The sequence below is a fragment of the Rutidosis leptorrhynchoides genome, chromosome 10 (genome assembly GCF_046630445.1).
Source record: "Rutidosis leptorrhynchoides isolate AG116_Rl617_1_P2 chromosome 10, CSIRO_AGI_Rlap_v1, whole genome shotgun sequence".
Classification (NCBI taxonomy): Eukaryota; Viridiplantae; Streptophyta; class Magnoliopsida; order Asterales; family Asteraceae; genus Rutidosis; species Rutidosis leptorrhynchoides.
In genome coordinates this window covers 89848894-89872462 of record NC_092342.1, presented here as the reverse complement: position 1 = coordinate 89872462, position 23569 = coordinate 89848894, and the positions used below count along the sequence as shown (strand labels likewise).

General features: G+C 33.2%; 1 protein-coding gene across 1 annotated transcript; it reads right to left on the bottom strand.

The window, feature by feature from the left end:
- Positions 1–2012: 2012 nt before the first annotated feature.
- On the bottom strand, positions 2013–4237 carry LOC139873491 (uncharacterized). Its single transcript, XM_071861420.1, has 2 exons — positions 4139–4237; positions 2013–3490 (listed from the first exon to the last, which is right to left on the bottom strand). The coding sequence occupies exon 2, from the start codon at positions 3487–3489 to the stop codon at positions 2092–2094; it is 1398 nt and encodes a 465-aa protein (XP_071717521.1). The 5' UTR covers position 3490; positions 4139–4237; the 3' UTR covers positions 2013–2091.
- Between the last annotated feature and the right edge of the window lie 19332 nt (positions 4238–23569).

Here is a 23569-nt window from a genome sequence, read left to right as displayed (position 1 = left end):
AGACTCGTTGATCTGAAAAAATGGGTTTTGTTGCAGGAGAGTTTTTCAGGGTTCTGGGTTTTGGATATGAAGTTATCATTCTTTGCGCTCCATGCAAGCAGGAGCAGAGCTTTTTCGGGTAGGAGAGGGTCCTCACCTCTCCAAAAATTTCAATAAGTATTGAGATATGTAGCTCTTTAAATTACAAACATTTGAACTTTTGAATTAACTAAATTGGAGTTCATTTAAAGAAAATATGGCAAAAAATGGTGAAGGCTCGCAATTATATTTTTATCAACAATTTACTTCATTTTTTTCATATCTCTTGGATATTTTTAACTTGAAATCAATATCAAAATAATGTTAAGAAGTTAACTTAGACGATGTACAATTATGGTCAATATTATCGCCTAAAATGTATGTATAAAAATTGAAATTTTGTCATTCAAACATTGCATTTTTTTCTTGCTAAACATATCACACATTAGACAAAACTTGGTCCCCAACCATTACGTTCAAGCTTCGCCATTGCATGCAAGAGAATGGTTGAACTATCAAATTCGGAAGTTCTGGCGCAACTTAAGGAGAAAAATTTCTCGTGTCGGTGACCCTGCGGATACCAGTGTGTTTAAAAAATGTAGATATTAAACAATATGTGCTCGATGTGCTGGGGGGATACCCATGACCCGCGAATAAACCTTCGAGTAAACTCGCAAATAATTAAGAATTTATACTAAAAATATAAAAGTATATTGATGTGTAATTAATATATCTTTGTGAGTTAACGGACATACATGGGAGTTGCTCAAATGGGTATTTTATACCCGTGGCCCGCCCGCAATTCATTTACGAGTACAAAATTTTACCCAATTCGTGCCCGTGAGTCAACTTCTGTAAATTAACCAACCATCACGGGCATGAATACTCACGGGTCACGGACATTTTACTGTCTGTTAAAATTTGATGAACTTTAGAAATTATATGCGAAATGATTACATATATTGATTAAATAATTACTTAGCATATACGAAGTACTTTTATTATCACCATGTATATGTCATCATAATGTTTACTATCATATTTTAGTATTGTGAAAATACGGGTTATAAACTACTACTACCAAGTTAAATAAAAACCTCAAAATTTAAGGACTGGTTGCGTTTGCCCAGGACAGGTCCTTGGGCTAGGCTTGAATATGTTTGGCTAACCTGGCCTGTTATCAACATAACAAGAAGAAATTACAGCTTTTAAAGTTGAGCTTCAGATGGCCCAATACCAATTTTGTATCTCTGGATCTATGGACCCAATATGTTGCAGGCATTACCCTTATATACTAATATGCATGGGCAGAATCGTAGTTTCAGTTTTATCCTACCCCTATATACTAATATGCATGGGCATAATCGTAGTTTCATTTTATCCAAAACGACCCCCCAACTTTCTACTTTTTTGGGGTAAAAAATGTAAATATATAATTTAAAAAAAAACAAAAGAAAATGATTGCACCCGTATTTTTAACGGGCCCTATCTTCTCGCTCGGTCCGAGTTAAATTTTTCCGAGACCACCGTTCAACTCGAAAAAATCAGACGGACACAACGGGACTAACTATGCGCGAAACGGACATCGTTAAAAAAACACTAAATAACGGGCCCTATATTCTCGCTCGTTGCGAGTTAAATTTTTCCGAGACCACCGTTCAACTCGATATTATTTTACGAACACATCGCGACTAACTATACGCGAAACGGACATCGTCAAAAAAACACTAAATATTTCGAGCTATATTTCATACATATACGTACACGTCCAACAAACAACCCAACCTACTAGATATATTAGGTACCAAACAACGTATATACAAATATGATCGCGCGTTGAACACAACCGCAGCAACGTGCGGTCGAATTTTTTCTAGTATCTAAACATTTGCCAACAAAAATCATAGGTAGTTTCTGAAACTATTATTCTTGAATCAAAAATTGTATTTCACAAAAAAAAAAAAAAATGTAAAACTTTTACAATGTGTGTTGGTTGACTACTTAAAAGTGTTCTTGAAACAGAAAATTACATCAAATTGTAAAGAATCAATGAAATTTGAAGTTATGATCACTTCAACTTGTTGAAAGCAAACCAAGTAGTGTTGATTCATGGTTGTAATACCATGGATTGTACCCTGACCCTGTGGTACTTGTATTCATCATCATTGTCCCCTCTTGTTCTTGTTCTTCTATACAATCTTCAGGTGGCATGTTCAGATCAAGAAAACCTCGAATTTCATGATAAACTGGTTTATCGATTTTTTCAGCCGTATTCATATTTTGTTGATTTAGTTTAGCTTCAGCTATCAAATGTGATCTCTTGTGACCTCCTAAAGCTTGCCCTGAAGAAAATATTCTAAAGCAAATTGAGCACTCATGAGTTCCTAAAACCATTGTATTCTTCACTGAGCTACCAAGATTGAAACTTGATGTTGTGTGATGATTATCAGATGTTTTTTCACACAACCCATTAATCATTTGTGCATGATCTAAAATGGGTTCACTTTTAATTGTGTTTTTATCGTCGTTTTTCGAATCAAAACATCCCTTTAACTTCTTGTGACTTGTTTTATGGCCACCAAGTGCCTGATAAGAGTGAAAACTCTTGTTGCAAGTAGTACACTCAAACTTTCTCTTCATTTGGCCATCAAATTCGTCACGATCGATACTAATTTTCTCCAATCTATTAAAATGAGCTTCGGATTTTGCTGTTTTCTTCATCTTAGTACCATTTTCGATTACATTCATATCCCATGTTGCTACATTTCTCGAAAGCATGATCAAACACATAGCAATCTCTACTTCTTGTTCTTGATCAATATCAGATACAACACTTGTTGAAGTAATGTTTGCATTCATAGAAACCGAAGATGAAGCTGTAGTAGTGGTGGTTGTGGTAACAGTAGGATCAGTTGTAGCACAAGTAAGTAAACATCTTTTATTTGCTCCATTTCTTGACCTTGATTTTTTGATTTGACGAACTTTTACACCCGAAATTTCATTACTTGACTGTCCGATCCAAGAATCTTGATTTGAAATTGCGGTTTTGGAGTTCGATATTTTGTCTGAGTGACATTTCATGTGTCCAAATAAGGCCTTCCAAGATTGAAAACCTTTTCCACATTCTTTACAAATCTTATCAAGAACAGCATACTCATTTGAACTTGAAATACCATTAATGACTGCTTTTAGAGTCTTTTTGGGATCTTTTCGAAGCTCATAACCCAAATCATTCGAATTAGAAGAACCATTAGTGACTTCATTGTTATTGTTCTTCATCGAGGTTTCGCTGATGTTATTAACAGAGGAGAGCTTCATCTTCTGATGATGATCAGTTGAGTTGATCACGTGAGACCTCATGTGACCTCCCAATGATCTGCCACAAGGGAAGCACTTGTTGCACAACTTACACATATGTTTCATCACTTCCTGCTCACTTTCTTCCATTGAATTTCGGTTGGAATTTAACATTCTATATAAAGAAAAGATCAAAATTAAATTCAGATTGACAGCTAAAAAGTGATCCAAAAACAGAGGATGGTCACTTAATTATGATCAACTACTTGAAAACAAAGAATTTAAGTGTCAAGATTGTGATTTGAATAACACCCAGATCAAGAAACAAGATTGAAAGCTAAGTTCTTTACTCTTTTTGTAAAATGAAATGAAACCCACATCAGATTCCATTTGTATATCAGCAAGAACAAGTCAAGAAAGCTAAAAACTTAAAATTGTGAAATACCCAGATCAAAAGCTCAAATCTTTAGTAGGTATCCAAGTTAATAACATACAACCCATCTCAGATTACATTGTTCTTTTATCAACCAAAAAAAAAAAAAAAAAAACAAATCCTTTTTGCCCTAAATCAAAAATTTTTACATACCAAGATCAAGAAACAATATAAAAAGCTCAAATCTTTAACGGATCTTCAGTATTCTTGCAGATAAAGATGAAACAATAAAGGATAACCAATTTCGGATTGCAATTGATATTCAACAAAAATGTGAACACATGAACTGAATTGAAGCTAAGATCATGTAGTAGTACTAGTACTCAATAGTGCAAACATAAATTGACAATAATTCTAATTAAGATAATTTAGAATTGATGGGTTAATTACCTTTTTTTTGTTATGCTAATGATGAAGATGATCAAGCTTGTATCTTTTATCTCCCTAAAGAGAGATGAAAACACTATATTTAGAGAAAGAAGGAGAAATCCATGCATGAAAACAAGGATAATAAAAAGATGCAAAAGCAACGTGTAGTCAGCTAAGTATATATATATAAAATATATAAATATAAATATATCAATAACAAAATATCAATTCTATTGCCAAACAATAATCCAACGGTTGAGATTGTTACACAATGCCCATCCCAAAAGTTTTGGACTCATGAGTAATACTCAAAAATTCCTAATTTTGCCATGATATCAGTAACTGTCCACCCACAGGAAGAAAAAAAAAGTTGTGGGTGTCAAACACCTTAAGTTTTCTTCATTGTGACCAATTAGGAAGTGCCAAGTGTCATACTTATATTGTTAAAGTAGTTGGTTCAAGTTGGGTAGGGACAATATGGTCATTCACTGGAGATTAAAGAATTTGGAATGGGTAGTAAATTGGACAAATGAGATGTGGACCCACAGAGCTACATGAAGTTTGTGAGGTAACGAATCTACAAGCCTGCAAATGGAAGCTAAAAGCTTTTTTGTGCTAAGCAAGCATAGTAGGTAGTGGTAGCAGGCTAGTGGCACTTTAGTCATTTTACACCAGCATTTTGCAATAATAATTAATAATCAATCAATAAATAAATTAAATAATAATAATAATAGTTCAACTAAAACATTTTATCAAAATCCTTGCATAGTAATGTATTTAGATCGCTTGTTAAGACTTTACTCAAATAACACTTGACTTTAAATATATATATTTAAACATCATTTGTCATTGTAAATGACTTATGACTTAAAAAAATGAATGCTCGCAACATTTATTTTTTAACAATTTAATTCACTTACTGATTGATAATATGTATTTTGCAATATTACATAAAATTAACGCATAAATTAGTCTAATTTATCTCTAAGTAATTCTATAAAATATTGATTCAAAATTTATGATTACTAGTTGAATTATGAATAAAGAATTTGAATGGTTAATTAATCAACAAGTTGACCAACATAACCTCAACTTGCTGGTGTATTTCTCATAAGGGAGGTCAGGGGATCGATCCCCATGACTTGCAAAATGATTTCCATGAGGTTACCCGCTCATATTATGGGTCTCGGAAGTTGCGGACTTCTTGCGTTCGGGCCTCACTCGAGGAGTTTTTTTACCACACGCGATGACCGTATGGATTCGCCGTGGGGTATCATCTTGAGGGACGGTAGGACTGTAATGTTCAAGTGAGTAGATTCCAACATCGCATTCGGACATCTGCCGTCAGTGACTCATAACCGCCGTTAAAAAGAGACAAGTTAACCAACATAAATAATACGGAGTATAATAGTAATAAGTTATGAGAAATACTAAATATTGTAGAGTTGACTTTTTCTTCGCTTAATATAATCAAATGTATTTTTTGTTAAAGTATACAATACAACTTACACAATTTTGGCCTCCTAATAATCTAGCAGGTGCAATACCATATGTGATTGTTGTAAATTACATTATGGAATTTATGGCATAAGCATAAGATACCTACAGATGAACAATTTAGTTGAAAAAACATACACAAAAAGATACGATCTTGTGGTGTCCGATGGAATTTAACAACCGGCTTTTGCTCATCCCTCTAACCAAATAGCTTATGTCTTATTATAGTTGATCACTATCTTAATTAAGCATCAATTGTATCGTTTAAGCCGGCAGATTAGTACAATGTTTAGCTGTAGCACAAGTGATATAACAAGAAAACAATTGGCTTCTATTATATTGTTTTTGTTATAATTCAGTAGGCTTATAACTACCTTTAATGGTTATAAGAACAAAGAGAGAAAAAGAGAGAAGAAAGAGAGAAGAAATATTGATATTGATATTTCAAGAGAAATGGTGCACCTTAAATGGTTACCATACATGTCTATTTATAGTATAAAATATTACTATGCAAGAAATATAATAATAATAAAATTAACATCCAATCTAGATATTTTATAACACAATCTAGATATTTTATAACACTCCCCCTTGGATGACAATTTTATTAGAGAATAACTAGTACTGCCTCGTTAAAAACCTTGCTAAAGAAAATCCATTGGGATAAAACTTTAGCTAAGGGAAAAAGAGTGCAGCATAGAGTTGACTCCCCCTCAAGTAGGCAACGCCTGAGTTGTTACATCTTCTGAACATGCCTCATGCCAATATTATGAACGTGTGTTCTGAAAATAGCAGTTGGCAGTGCTTTGGTATAAAGATCAGCAGAGTTGTTGATTGAACGTATCTCATTTTAATCTGGTTGTCTTTTACGAGATCTTGAGTATATGAGAAGAATCTGAGGTTTTCATTTGAAACTGTATCATCTAAATCTTTTATGTACAAGTTTGGCCCTCGTGATTTGTCTACAGTCTCCTTCATGGTTTGTTCAAACCGTTGTTTCAGTTCCTATTCCCTTTCAGTCTTTTTCTGAGCCTTACCAATATACCATTCTTTTCCATCAAACTTATGACCGTTAAGACCGTTTATAGCTTTAGCGCCTCGTCAGCATTTATGTTTTGTTCTGTCATTTTTGATACTCTTCTTTCATTTGTATTATGCAAGCTGCATTATCTTCATATATAGTTATTGGTGAAGATAGTTGTTGGTCTTTTATAGCGTTCTAGTCCACAAGAATCATTAATGATTTGTGTTATTAATCTTAACTAAAATCATTCCCGAGTAGCTTCATGTAATGCAATCACTTCGGCATGATTTGATGATGTTGCAACAAGTGTTTGTTTTGAGAACGTCATGATATTGCGGTGCCTCCATTTAGGAATACATATCCAGTTTGAGATTTAGCTTTATGTAGATCGGATAAATAATCTGCATCTGTATAATCAAACAAATCTTGTTTCGAGTTGTTAGAATAAAATAATTATAAATCAGTAGTTCCCCGAAGGTATCAAACTATTTGTTTGATCCCATTCCAATGTCTTTTGGTAGGGGCTGAGCTGAACCTTGTCAACAAATTAACTGCAAAAGAAATGTCAGATCTTGTATAATCTATAAGATACATAAGAACCTCAATTGCACTAAAATATAGAACTTCCGATCTGTTAAAATTTTCATGATCTTCGCAGGGATGAAATAGATCAGTGTCAATATTGAGTGATCTAACAACAATGAGTTTGTCTTTAAAAAAAATGTTTTAAAATCTTTTCGGTATAAGTTGTTTGATGTACAAGTAAACCATTAGGCATATGCTCAATTTGCAATCCAAGGTAATACTTGGTTTTTTCAAGATCTTTCATTTCAAAATAATTCTTTAGAAGTTGAATGATTTCATAGATCTCTTTATTTGTTCATATGATGTTAAGAACATTGACATAAACAACTACGATCTCATATCCGAACATTGTTTTTATAAAACATACGTGCAAAATAAGTTTATATTTATACCCTTTTTTTTTATCAAGTAGTCATTTAATCGGTTATACCACATACGTCCCGTTTGTATAAACCCACTTAGAAATCTTTGTGATTTAATGGAATATATTCCCTTGGGTTTTACATTAGATGCTTATGATACCTTAACCCTTTAGGTATATTCATATATATCACTATTAAGTGATCCATACATATAAGTAGTAACAACATTCATGAGATGCATTTAAATAACTACCAGGTTGATTAAGTATCTAATAAGTAATTGTATCCATTACAGGAGGATAATTTTTCCTCCTAATTCATTTCTGGTCTTTGTGGGAAATATTGAGTTACAAGTCTAGTTTTGCCTTGTAACTTCATTTGCACATTTCTTTTCGGATAAAAATTCATTTGTATCCCATACGTTTCACATCTTTAAAAGTGATAACGATTGATCAGAAAACTTTTCTTTTATCGAGCGATTCTAATTCAGCTCTTATTGCTCCTTTCCATTGAGCTCAATCATGTCCATTTTGTATATTCAATGACAGATTTTAGTTCCAGATCATCATCTTTATTCATGATGTCATTGTAACATTATATGAAAATATCTCATAGAGATTTTAGTTTCATTTCGGTTCCATAATATTGCATAATTTATCGCAATTTTAGTATTTACATTTATCAATATCCTCTGCAGAAGGAATATTGATTTGTGGTTCTTCTTGAACACTTTCTCTTACCTCATTATCAGCTGATTTTCTTTTTCGAGGATTTTTATCTTCGGAACCAATTGATCTTCCACGTTTGATGCGTGGCAAAGACTCAACAGTGACATTATTGCCAGCTTTTGGAATTTCAGTTCGAGCTGGAGCATTTATCGCTGGTATATATGATTTAGTCACTTTTTTATATCTGTAAATGCATAAAGTAATTAATTTGCAAGTTCTTGCATATGCATTATTTTTGAACTTTCGTTTCACATTCTTTTGTGCGAGTTCAATATACCTTAATTGATGTTCACATCATGAAGCATCATTTTATTTTTTATTTTTATTTCTCCCCCTAATCTAGGGAACAATGTTTTATTAAAATGACAATCAGCAAAACGTGCTGTAAAAACATCACCCATCATGGGTTCAATATATCTTATGATTGAAGATGTTTTATATCCAAAATATATTATCATCTTTCTTTGAAGAACCATTTTATTGTGTTGTGGTGATACAATTGGAACATACACTGCACAACCAATGTTTTAAGGTAGAAAATATTTGACTCTTGGCCAAAATCAAGTATTAAGTGAAAATATTTACGACTTCCACATGGTATAATGCGAATTAATGTCGCAGCATGTAAATTTACATGTCCACATATAAATATTGAGGGATTTGTACTCATTATCAATTGTCTAGTTATTAGCTGTAAGCGTTTATCTATTGATTCAGCTAAACCAATTTTGTGTATGCACATGAGTGGTATCAAGCGAGGTGTATATAAAATAGTTATTATTTTACTAGGAAAACACTATTAAATACGATACAATTTTACACAAGATATTTATTTATTTATAGAATGGATATACTTAAACCTTGCTACAACACTTATAGGCAGTGTACCTAATCGTACAGTAGTGTAGTTTTTAGTAAGTCCGGTTCGTTCCACAGGGAAATCTTTAAACAAAGCTCAACGCTATATTAGTTTACTTTTATAAAAATACAAATATATATATAAGTAATATTATTATTATAAAGGGGGGTTTTTACCGTTTAATGACCGGTTTGTCGATTTTAAGACTTTAGTCGCAGTTAAAACCTAATGTAAAATATAAAATAAATACAAGACTTAAATTAAAGCGTAAAGTAAATAACGATAATGAAATTGCGAATAATAAAAGTGCGATAAAATAAACTTGCGATAATTAAAAAGTACGATAATTAAAAGTGCGATAAAATAAAATAAATAAAAGTGCGATAATTAGAAGTGCAATTAAATATAAAATAAAGGAAATTAAATATGATATAAAAGAATTATGCTTATTTAAACTTCCGTAATCATGATGTTTGACGTGTTGATTTTAATTATATGCCCATGGGTTAATTGTCCTTTGTCCTGGATTATTCAATATGTCCGTCTGGTTTTTGTCCATAACAGTCCATCAGTCATAAATATAAATTGCAAGTGTCCTTGTCAAATTATTATTATACCCGAAGTTAAATATTCCAACTAATTGGGGATTCGAATTGTAACAAGGTTTTAATACTTTGTTTAATGAATACACCAGGTTATCGACTGCGTGTAAACCAAGGTTTTACTACTTTGTTAACAATTACACCAATTACCCTTGAATGTAATTTCACCCCTGTTTTAATTATTCTAGTGGCTATTAATCCATTCCCGTGTCCGGTTAAATGAACGATTATTCGTACATATAAATACCCCGCCCATCGTGTCCGATCGAGTGTATATGGTAATTTATAGGGACGCCCAATTGTAAATCTTTATATTAACATTAACAAACTTTCATTTAGTTAAACAAATATAAAGCCCATTAATAGCCCATAGTCTAATTTCCACAAGTGTCGTTCTTTTGTCCAAACCCCAATTATGGTACAAAGCCCAATTACCCAATTTTAGTAATTAGCCCAACATCATGATTACTTCGTTTTAAATAAGCATAATAATAACTTAGCTACGAGACATCAATGTAAAAAGGTTGAACATAACTTACAATGATTAAAAATAGCGTAGCGTTACACGGACAGAATTTCGACTTACACCCTTACAACATTCGCTAACATACCCTTATTATTAGGATTTAAAATTAAAATTAAAATTAAAATATATATATATATATATATATCGTATATATTGAGAGAGATAGAGAAATAAGATATGAAATTTGATCAGAATTCGGTTGGCTTTATAGCCAGACTTGAAAATTGGGGCTCCGCGACTCGCGGCAAAATGCCCTTAAAACTCCGCGAGTCGCGGAGATATATTTACAGCTCACACCCTTGGAGTTTCTTGCTGCAGACGGTTTTTAATATATATATATATAATATATATATAATTAATATAATTAATTATATATTATATTATATTTATATACATAGTTAACTTGTAATTTTTAGTCCGTTGCGTCGAGCGTTAAGAGTTGACTCTAGTCCCGGTTCCGGATTTTCGAACGTCCTCGCGTACAATTTAATATCTTGTACTTTGCGTTTTGAATCTTGTACTTTTGTAATTTCGAGACGTTTCTTATCAATAATTGGAACCTTTTTGATTGTCTTTTGTTCTTTTGAGCTTTTTGGTCGTTTGCGTCTTCAATTCGTCGAATCTGTCTTTTGTCTTCACCTTTTATTATTTAAACGAATATCACTTGTAAATAGAACAATTGCAACTAAAAGCTTGTCTTTCTTGAGGAATAATGCTATGAAATATATGTTCGTTTTTAGCATTATCAAACATTCCCACACTTGAGCGTTGCTTGTCCTCAAGCAATATTGTCTTGAAATACTAGAATCACTTCTTTATTCTTCACACTTTGTACATCAGTGATTTCTATACGGCGGTATAAACAATGGTAGTAACGATATGGTTTACAGTCCCACATGACTATAAAAATTTAGATCCATTAAGGAAATTGGATCTTTATGAAAACATTTGATCTTTTGAAAATTAAATCTAGTTTTTTTACCCTAGATAAGTTTTCCGGAATAACCCTTTACCGGTGTTTGCAAAAATATTTTTGTGGGTTTGGTGGGTTTCAGATTTGAAAATTTTAGCTCAAAACTTGCGGTTTTGTGTCACCCACTTGCTAACCTTGTATTTGGAAAGCAACACGTCCAGTTTACTTGTCCCGTATATTACCTTTCGGCAAACTACCGTCCGGTTGTAAAGGAAAGCGTTGAACAAGCAACTGTTAAGGCAATGTCCCGTGACATGCTTTTGATTATGGTCTATAACGTGTCGGACGCAATTACTATCCTTGGTAGGAGCAATAGTAAAGCTCACCCTTATAATTTGTCGGTCTGGCACAAGGTCCTGTCTTTGACCATGCTATGCAACCACCGTTCTTACGGTTGACACCCGATTTAGTTCAGGTGACCTAATGAATTCCAGGTGAATTCCTAGGATTTTACGTTCAATGGTAATGAACGCTTTGAAAATGGGGTTTTCAGAAAACAAATCGGTTTGTAGTTTTGATCAAAATATTTTCTCGTTTAAGCTCGAGTTTAGATATCATTGAATTCCATGAGTTTGAATTCTCAATCTTTAAGGTCAATCTCTAGGATTGAGTAATATCAGTCTTAAAAGCTGATTTTTAATCTTTAAGGAGATTATCCTTTCTGGGGATCTGATTCATTAGTCTTATCCAGCTAATTTGCATGGTGCCCCCCCATTGTACGAGATAAATCCTTCTCATGGTTAGGATAAATCTGACCACTTGGCGACCCTGTTTAATGCTGAGGTCCGTGGATTTCCAGCCGATTTTAGAGATGACTTTTCTAGATTTTTCGTCAACCTACAGCTGGTCTGGACGACAACTTCATGACCTAAATCAAGAAGCGCGTGTCTTTTTCGGAAGACTTTACTTCCTTTTAATGATGGAATTGATTCATCGTGTAGATCCATCTCTTCTTTTCTTTCATTGGGTAAAACAGTTTAGTTTAGTCCAAAGCAAAAGTATTTTCAGTTATTTGTTACAAATATATGTGGCATATGTTTAAAATAACTTGGTAAATTTTTCCACACTTGGCTTTTTATTTTTTTTTTCTTTTTATCGTCCTCTATTCCATTTTAAATGAATTTTAACATTTTAGTTTGTTTCTCAATTTATGTCCTTTCCGAGGTAACAATAATTTCGGTGTTAAAACCTAGTTTTATCGTTCATAAATATGTATAAACATGATTTTGAATTCATTTAATTGAAAAATTTTACTAGAATTGGGTAGTCAGTATATAAGACTAGGGCTGTTCTTTTTTATCAGAGAGCACTAGATTCTAATACAACTACTGCTTTACTAGTATTTTTAATGGTAACCAAGTGTATAAAGTAAAAAATTTTAAAATCCGAAAGAATTTAACCCCTTCCCACACTTAAGATCTTGCAATGCCCTCATTTGCAAGAAATCAGTAACAATTTAAATTATTGAGGGTGATTTGTGTGAAAATGATTAAATTTTTACCAAAGTTTCCAAATATATTGGTGTTTGTTTGCTGAATGATGAATGGTGCACATCATTTGTTCATTCCGTCTTGTTGTTATTTCACATATATTTTGCATCTTGTCGTCAAAATTAGTTGCTTTTGCTGAACTTAATGCCAGTCTTTGAAAATGCGTTGTTTTACCCTGTTGTGTACATAAGATAAACTGCAAACATATATACATATTTTTGAAGTTTGGTTTATTACCCCACATTCAAAAATTATTAAAATCTAAGAATAAAAGTTAGATAATTATAAAAATGATTACAATATTAACAAAAATATTAAATGCATCAATAATTACAAATTACAAAATAATAAAAAAAATAAAAAGTAAACTAAGGATGATATTGGTACCAATAGGGGTTCCACGCATAACCATAAGTGCTATAGAATGCTTCGGCAGGGTCATACGTAGGATATGGTGGCTGCATCTCTATCGACCAAGGAGGGAAGACGGGTTTCGGTGTAGGAATATAGTTTCTACCTATATGTTGGCAATGCGCTATGATCTGGTTCTGATGAACTTGCCAATCTTCAAATGCTCTCTGTCTAGCATTTTCGTATTCCTGAGAAGCTATAAACCTATGCATTTCTTGCATCTCATTCCCCCCTCCTACATTACCTTGTTCCTGGTTTCTCTCTACCTGTGGATGTCTACCATTGTATCGTACTGCGGCGTTATTTCGCCGCTTCAAAACTTTCGCACCATGGTATACATTTAAACCTATAGTGTCGCGGGGTTCCGGCTCTTCTACTAATAATCCCCCCCGACTTATATCCACACCGAGATATTCACCAATCAAAGTAATAAAAATACCACCTCCTATTATGCTATGTGGACGCATCCCCCGAACCATAGCTGATAAATAATAACCCACACAATATGGTATACTTACAGCGCTCTGTGGGTCTCGAATACACATATGGTAAAACAAATCTTGTTCATTTACCTTTTCTTTGTTTTTACCCCTTTGTGTAATCGAATTAGCTAAAAACCTATGTATTACTCTTAATTCGGCTCTATCTATATCCAAATAAGAGTAGTTTCCCCCTTTGAAACGGTGATGGCTTGTCATTTGACTCCACACACCGTGTGTATCAAAATTCTCATCTATCTTTCTACCGTTTAGTATCAATCCTCTACAATCGGCAGACGCTAACTCCTCAGGCGTATATATACGTAAAGCCTGAGCCATGTCTAGTAAAGACATGTGGCGCATCGAACCGCCTAACAAAAATCTAATAAAAGAACGATCAGTTAAACTAGCTACCCGATCATTCAACTCTATACTACATAACAACTCTTCACACCATACTTTATATACAGGTCTGCGTATGGTGAATAAACATATCCAGTCATTAAAAGAAGAATTACCATACCTCTGTACAAGTAATTCCCTAATTGGCCCGGCCAATTCTACAGCTTCCAAGGGTCCCCATTCTATGACCCTCGGTACCTCAACAACCTTGGAATGAAGAGTATGCAAACCCCGTTGATATTTTGGATAATCTATCCAAAGTCTGTCAAATCGCAGGTTCGGGTGCAACTGTTCCAAGTGCATATCTGAAAAGGTCATGACTGGATGAGGTACATCCTGCTTGTAGTAGTTATCTACCTCCTGTTGTTCCAAGTTCTCAGCAGGAGCATGGCGGGCTTGGGATGAAGATTCACCCCTTTCATTCTGCAAAACACATCAAACACAAATTTTGTGCATCCAAATATGCATTAGTGTCAGCAAAATCATCAATCAAAATAATTACAATGACATTATTAATTTATATCAAACTTAAGCTTATTTTCACATTTTTATCAAATCTACACTTTTTCAAATAAGCATATACGAAAATTTTCGCCAAGTTCATAAGCATTCAACTCAAATAACATGTCAAAATAATCATTACTAGCAATTAAACAAGTCTCAAATGGCATTATCTTTCAAAAATCAAGTTCATGAATTTTGGACTTGAAAAAGTCCACTTTAATTCTCAAAATCATGTTTAGGCTCAAAGTTTGGATCATTTAACTACCTAGACATGTTACACTACTCAATTTAGCAACAATTCATGACAAAAATCGGCCATAACCTGTTTATATCAAAAAGCCCCAAATTGCTCAAGAACACAAACCCTAGATTATTCAAAATTTGAAGTTTAAGGCTTCTAATCATGTTAAACAGCATCAATCTAGGTTATACAAGCATAATACATAAACAATTTAAGTCTAATTACACTAAAAAGCATCAAAATCAAATTGGGGAAAAAATAGCTCAAGAACACTAAAATTCGAATTAAATGGTGTTTAGGTGTAGAAATTTACCGTTTTTCTTGAGTAATTCTTAGATATCATCTTTCTCAACATGATTTTAGCAAAAAATTTGGTGATTAACGGTTAAAAATTGAGATTTTTGGGGTGTTTTTGGGTGTATTTTCGTGGGTTTTCGCAGTATTTTTCGGGTTGTTTTTGTGTTGTTGAGTGTACTGATCGTTTCATCTGTTTTTATTTTTTTTCTGGGTTTTGGTCCCTCCGCGAGTCGCGGAGGTTTGCACTTAAAACTCCGCGAGTCGCGGAGTTTACCCTTTTTTTTTTTTTTTTTTTTAATCTTTAACTTATAAAACAATTAAGAAATTAATTTTAAAATTTTGTTTCCCTTGTTATTTAGGACGAGGTCGTCTCGGATCGATGTCCTAGTCCATCCCTCGACAAAATTTTAAAATTTGTCTTTTTGTAGCGATTGTTTTAAAAGCTAAGATTTTTTTTGGGTTTTTTAATGTTTTTGGCATACTTTAAATCAATAAGATTAAAAATAATGATAATAAAAGTTCTCGTCCCTCCCTCGGGTAAAGCAATTTCGGTTCAAAGACCTAGTCTTCAACTTACGACGAATTTTAAAAATCATATTCTTAACTTAATGAGATAAAGTAAATTTTTGTTTTTAAATTCACACAACTTAAATATAAAATTCAAAATTAAAAATTAAAAATTAAAAATTCACACCAAACTTAAAATTTGAAATGCATAAAATTAAAAATTCATATTTTAAAAATTAAAAGTTCACACCAAACTTAATTTAAAAATTTATAAATTCATATCAAACTTATATTAATTTTTCAAATATTTACAATTTTAAATATATTGTTTTTACAAAGTTTACAATATTAATTTAAGATTTAAATATTAATTTTAAAAACATGGTAAAAATAAATTTAAAAATCTTTTTTTTTCTTTTTATCCCACTTTAATCAATCAAATATTATCAAAAATATGCGCCCCTCTTTTCGGTAAAGTAATTTCGGTTCCAAGACCTAATTTAACTCATGACGAATTTTTGAAATATTTTGGGTTGATTGTTTAAAGATATTTATACCTTAAGAATAAATGTTAAATTTCGCAGTGATGTAATAAATTTTTGAACAATATCAATAATTTCGGTCGCCAAACCTAATTTTATTTAATACCAATTTAATACTTTTTAGCGAACAAATTAGCGTTTATTATCAAAAGGTTAAAAATAAAAATAAAAATAAAAACTATACAGACATACCTGTGGAATAGATTTCTTAGTTATATGATCTATTATATTCATAAGATAGTCGGTTTAATTGGTTTTCCATGGCTGCATAGGCGTAACCTCGAGCATTCATTGTCTTTTCTTCTAAACATATGAACGGTCCGTCTCTGCATAAAGTAACAAATTCGGTATTTGAATAGGTTTGATTATTTGAACATTTACCTCCATGTGACCATTTTCCGCATTTGTGACATCGTTCTAGGTGTCGTGCTCTTCTTTTCGCTGCGGATTTTGATTTTCCTTTACCAAATTGTAACTTATTATCTTCGCATCTGGATCCTTTTCTAACTCCGTCCATTCTTTCTCTGATTACTGATACTAATTCGCTCGGTAGTATATCATTATTTCTTTTAGTGATCAAAGCGTGTAGCATTAGACCATGGTTTAGTTCACAGGCAGTCTTCATTTCGTAAAAAAACCTAAAAAAAATAAAAATTCAGAATGGGGGGAGAAGACTAGTTCTTTAGGGTCTGCTAGGGAAAGACCATACGTGTTCCATTTTCGAGAACTACACGAAAACAGACAATCTAACTCTAACAGAAATACATATTATCCTTTAAAGACTTGATTCTCCCCACACTTAGTTAGCTGTGGTGTCGAAATTGTGATTAACTTCGTTGTCGACTTCCATCGGACCATGTATGTAATGTTTAACTCTGTGACCATTAACTTTAAATTCAATCCCATTTGAATTTATCAATTCTATCGTTCCGTATGGGAAAACTCTTTTGACTATGAATGGTCCAGACCATCTTGATTTCAATTTTCCAGGAAATAGCTTGAATCGTGAATTGAAAAGAAGAACTCTGTCTCCTTCTTTGAATTCTTTTGAACTTCTGATTCTTTTATCATGCCATTTCTTCGTTCTTTCTTTATAGATTAACGAATTTTCGTATGCTTCATGTCTTAATTCTTCTAATTCGTTTAGTTGACTTAATCGTAGACGTCCGGCTTCATGTAAATCAAGATTACATGTCTTCAAAGCCCAAAATGCTTTGTGTTCAATTTCTACTGGAAGATGACATGCTTTTCCATAAACAAGTCTAAAAGGTGTGGTTTCAATTGGAGTTTTGTAGGCTGTTCTAAAAGCCCAGAGTGCATCCTCCAATTTAATGGACCATTCCTTCGGATTTGATCCTACGGTTTTATCTAGAATACGTTTTAAAGCTCGGTTGGTATTTTCAACTTGTCCACTTGTTTGTGGATGATATGCGGTGGAGATTTTATGAGTTACTCCATATCTTTTAAGAACTTTCTCAAGTTGATTATTACAGAAATGAGTTCCCCGATCACTTATTAAAGCTTTCGGTGTTCCAAACCTTGCAAAAAGACGTTTTAAAAAGTTGACTACAACTCGTGCATCGTTAGTTGGGAGAGCTTGTGCTTCCGCCCATTTAGATACATAATCAATGGCTACGAGTATATATAGATTATTATGAGATTTTGGAAATGGACCCATAAAGTCAATACCCCAAATGTCAAATACTTCACATACTTGGATGACATTTTGTGGCATTTCATCACGTTGACTTATTTTTCCGGTCCTTTGACATGCATCACAGGATTTGCAAAGAAGGTGTGCGTCTTTGTAAATTGTAGGCCAATAGAATCCAGCTTCATAAACTTTTCTTGCTGTTAGTTGAGGCCCATAATGCCCTCCTGTTGGTCCTGTGTGACAATGGTTTAAAATTTTACTAGCTTCATCTCCAAATACACATCGGCGTATTATTCCATCGGGACAACTTTTAAACAGATGTGGATCTTCCCAGAAATAGTGTTTTATATCACTGAAGAATTTCTTTCGTCTTTGGTACGATAATCCTTTTTCAAGGAATCCACAAACTAAGTAGTTTGCATAGTCTGCAAACCATGGGATTTCTTTATAATCTATCTTCAATAGATATTCATCAGGAAAGTTGTCTTGTATGGCTGATTCATTTAGAACTTCTAATTCGGGATTTTCAAGACGAGAAAGATGATCAGCGGCGAGATTTTCTGCTCCCTTTTTATCTCGGATTTCAATATCAAACTCTTGTAAGAGTAAGATCCAACGGATTAATCTTGGTTTAGCATCTTGTTTTGAAAATAGGTATCTAAGAGCAGAATGGTCGGTATAGACCACCGTTTTTGCTAGAACGAGATATGATCGAAATTTGTCAAAAGCAAAGACAATAGCAAGGAGTTCTTTTTCAGTAGTTGTATAGTTCGTTTGTGCTCCTTGTAATGTCTTACTAGCATAATATATAGGTTGAAATCGTTTTTCAATCCTTTGTCCTAAAACGGCTCCCATTGCAAAATCACTTGCATCGCACATTAGTTCAAATGGTAGATTCCAATTTGGTGTTATCATGATCGGTGCATTAGTGAGTTTTTCTTTAAGAATATTAAAAGATTTGATACATTCATCTGAAAAGATAAATGGCGCATCCTTTTCTAGGAGTTTATTCATAGGAGTGGCAATTTTAGAAAAATCTTTTATGAAACGTCGGTAAAAACCGGCATGTCCTAGAAAACTCCTAACTCCTCTAACATTGGTGGGATGTGGAAGTTTAGCAATTACATCTACTTTAGCTCTATCCACTTCAATTCCTTCTTTTGAAATTTTATGTCCAAGAACGATGCCTTCTTTCACCATGAAATGGCATTTCTCCCAATTAAGTACTAGATTTGATTTTTCGCATCTAATTAGCATTCGTTCCAGATTAACTAGACATGATTTAAATGTATCACCGAAGACTGAAAAGTCATCCATGAATACTTCCATGCATTCTTCTATCATGTCGTGAAAAATCGCCATCATACACCTTTGAAAGGTTGCAGGGGCGTTACAAAGTCCAAATGGCATGCGTTTGTAAGCAAAAGTACCATAAGGGCACGTGAATGTGGTTTTCTCTTGATCTTCGGGTGCTATTGGAATTTGAAAATATCCGGAAAATCCATCTAGAAAACAATAGTAACTATTTTCGGCTAATCTTTCCAACATTTGATCTATGAAAGGTAAGGGAAAGTGATCTTTTCTGGTGGCGTCATTTAATTTTCTATAATCAATACATACACGCCATCCTGTTACAGTCCTAGTAGGAATAAGCTCATTTTTCTCATTTGTAATGACAGTCATGCCACCCTTCTTCGGCACGCATTGAACTGGGCTTACCCATGGACTATCAGAAATTGGATAAATTAAACCTGCATCTAGCAGTTTAATAATCTCTTTCTTAACTACATCTTGCATATTAGGATTTAGTCTTCTTTGGCGTTGCACATACGTTTTATGACCTTCTTCCATAAGGATTTTATGTGTGCAATACGAAGGACTTATTCCTTTAATATCATGAATCTTCCATGCAATGGCTGGTTTATGAGCTTTCAACACAGAAATGAGCTGTGATTTCTCATTTTCAGTAAGAGAAGACGATATTATTACAGGTAATTCAGATTCACCATGTAAATAAGCGTATTCCAAATGGTTTGGAAGTGGCTTTAACTCTAATTTCGGAGGTTCTTCTATCGATGATTTATATCGATATCTGTCTTCTTCTTTTAGCATTTGAATTTCTTCTGTTGTTGGTTCATATCCATTAGCTATAAGTGTAGCTAACATTTCAGCTTCATCAATTGGTTCATTACCTTCTCCTAAAGAACATTCTCCTGTTCCTTGTAATTCTGGAAATTCTTCTAATAATTCTGCATGTGCATCTATAGTTTGAATATAATAACATGTATCATCTGCAGATTGTGGTTGTTGCATTGCTCTATCAACTGAAAAGGTAACACTCTCATCCTCTATACTTAGGGTCAGTTTCTTACCGAACACGTCTATCATTGCTTTAGCCGTGTTTAAGAATGGTCTTCCTAATATGAGAGGAACTTGAGAATCTTCTTCCATGTCCAAAACAACAAAATCTACTGGAAATACTAAAGTACCAACTTTAACTAGCATGTTCTCCATTATCCCTCTAGGATATTTTATTGATCTATCGGCTAGTTGTATGCTTATTCTGGTTGGTTTCAATTCTCCAAGGTCTAGTTTAGCGTATAGTGAATACGGCATTAGATTTATACTAGCACCTAAGTCTGCCAATGCTTCTATTGAACTAAGACTACCCAGAAAACATGGAATTGTGAAACTTCCTGGATCAGATAATTTTTCTGGTATCTTATTCAACAGCACTGCTGAACAATTAGCATTCATAGTGACAGCCGAGAGTTCTTCCATTTTCTTTCTATTCGTGATTAGATCTTTCAAGAATTTAGCATATCTAGGCATTCCTGAAATTACATCAATGAAAGGAAGATTTACATTTATTTGTTTAAACATATCCAAGAATTTGGATTGCTCGGCTTCAAGTTTTTCTTTCTTCATTTTACTCGGATAAGGAAGTGGTGGTTGGTATGGTTTAACATAAGGTTTATCCTTAACTGTGTTATCTTCATTAACCTTTTCAACTACCGGTTCTTTTTCCTTTTCTTTATCAGGTTGTGGTTCTTGTGGAGTAGGAATAGTTTCATCAGAAGTTACAGGTATTTCAGGTGATTTAAGTGTTGTACCACTTCTTGTGGTAATAGCTTTAGCTGTTTCATTCCGGGGGTTAGCATTTGTATCGCTTGGTAGACTTCCCGGTTTTCTTTCACCTATTAACCTTGCTAGGTTACTTACTTCTTGTTCCAGATTTTGAATAGAAGCTTGTTGATTTCTAAATGCTTGAGCATTTTGTTCATTTGTTTGTTTTTGAGATGTGAAAAACTGCGTTTGAGTTTCAACTAGCTTCGTCATCATATCTTCTAAATTCGGCTTTTTATCATCGGTTTGTTGTGGTGGTTTGTTTTGAAAATTCGGTCTTTGCTGATTGTAAGTATTATTGGATACTTGTTGATTGCTAGGACCTTGTTGGTTATTGTATGGAATATTTCGGTTATAATTCTGGTTTTGATTGTAAATCGGTCTTGGCGGTTGATAATTATTCTGATAATTATTTCCAGGCCTTTGGTTTATGTATGAAATATTCTCTCTTTGTTCCATTGTTAATTCAATACTTAGACAATCTTTTGTCAAATGTGGTCCTCCACACTGCTCACAACTAATTCGTATTGCATGAATATCTTTAGTCATCTTTTCCATTCGTCTTTCGAAAGCATCTATCTTTGCCGAAATGGAATCTAAGTCATGGCTAGAATCGGCTCTAGCTGCTTTAGATGATCTAATGATGTCTTTTTCTTGGTGCCACTCATGTGAGTGGGAAGCAGTGTTATCAATAATTTTGTAAGCATCAGTTTCGGTTTTCTTCATAATAGAACCACCAGCTGCTATATCTATGTCTTTTCTTGTAGTGATGTCGCATCCTTGGTAGAATATTTGTACTATTTGACAGGTGTCTAAACCATGTTGCGGACATCCTCTTAACAATTTTCCATATCTTGTCCACGCCTCATATAGAGTTTCATTTGGCTTCTGTGTGAACGTAACAATTTCTGCTTGAAGTCTTACGGCTTTAGATGCAGGAAAGAATTGTTTAAGAAATTTATCAATTAAAACGTCCCATGTATCGATCGCCCCTTCAGGTAACGATTCCAACCAATCTTTGGCTTCTCCCTTTAAAGTCCAGGGAAATAACATGAGATATATCTGTTCATCCTCCACTTCTCGTATTTTAAATAGTGTGCAGATCCTATTAAAGGTACGTAGATGTTCATTTGGATCTTCCTTCGGCGCACCACTAAATTGGCATTGATTAGTCACCATGTGTAAAATTTGTCCTTTGATTTCATAATCTGGCGCATTAATGTCTGGATGAGTAATTGCGTGACCTTGGCCAGTGCGTTTAGCTCTCATTCGGTCTTCCATACTTAAAGGTTCCAGATTCTCCATAATTGAATTTGTTGAATCGGTATCAATAGATGATTCTGATTTAATAGTTCGTTCCTCAACAATCTCTGTTTGAATGATTGGTGGTTCCGGAGGAAAGTTTAATGGTTCAGGATCTACGAACCGTTCCTGAATATTCTCTGGATTCTCAATTGTGAGGTTGGGTTCAAAAAATGGATTATCGGTAATTTGAACTGAAGTACTTGGTCGACTGGATGACGATTCTAAAGAAAAATCAACGGCGGTTATATTTGTTAAACGATGTCTTGATCGAGTTACAGGTGGTGAACGTACAAAAGGTGATGAACGTCTTGCTCGGTGCATTCACTGAATATCCTATTAGTTTTAAAAAGGAAAGAAAAATTATAATAAGTTATCTAATCAATAGACTTTTCTGATTTTGCCCACGTTTCGAATAGCCAAAAGATGCAGCAGAGGGGCAGGATTCGTTTGGTCTCAATATAATTGAGGACTGTTTGGCTCCAATAACCCGGTCCACGTACAAATCCAACTATTACTACGAACCAGAAAATTTTGATGTCTATCAATTTAACCACTCAAAATAAATTTTCGTAATTTTAAGAAATTTAGATAAGAAGTAGAAAAAAAAATTCTAAGTCCTAAAAACTAGAATGGCGAGAAATAAGAGAGAAAAAGAGTTCGTCGAAAAAGGTCGAAAAAGAAAAAATGATTGAAAAATAAAAGGTGACGGAAAAATAAAAGAAACTTATAAAAACTTAAAAATACTTAACTAATTTAACCTTATTACTACAACTAACTTAAAATTATAATCGCAAATTGAGATTACTAATTGAAATGATAATTGATACATAGTAAAAGGTGTCTAAAAATATTAAAGCTTACAGGAAAAACTAAATCCCAAATGGAAATAACTTAAAAAGAAACTAAAACTTAAAAAGGCGTCGCAAAATTCTAAAGCACCTAAATCTTAGTCTAAAGAAAAAGCACTTAAGGAATTCTACGGCAAAGCCTAAAAATCTAGGAGTAAAAATAACTATAGCAAAAACTAAGTTTAAAATTAAATATGAGCTAAAAAATACAAATTTTACGCTACAACGATTAAAAAGGTACAAAATATAAAAATATACAAAAAGTTGTAAAAAGTACAATTTTTATAAAAATATTATTTTTATATTATTTATTTAATAAAACTATTAATTTTATAATTTTATAAAACTAATTAAACTAAAATATATAAATAAAAAGTAAAAGTAAAAATAAAACTAATAATAATAATAATAATAATTAAGTTTTAATAATAATAATAATAATAAATTAAAACCCGTAATTAATGCAGTTTTAGGGCTTCCTGTGCGCGTG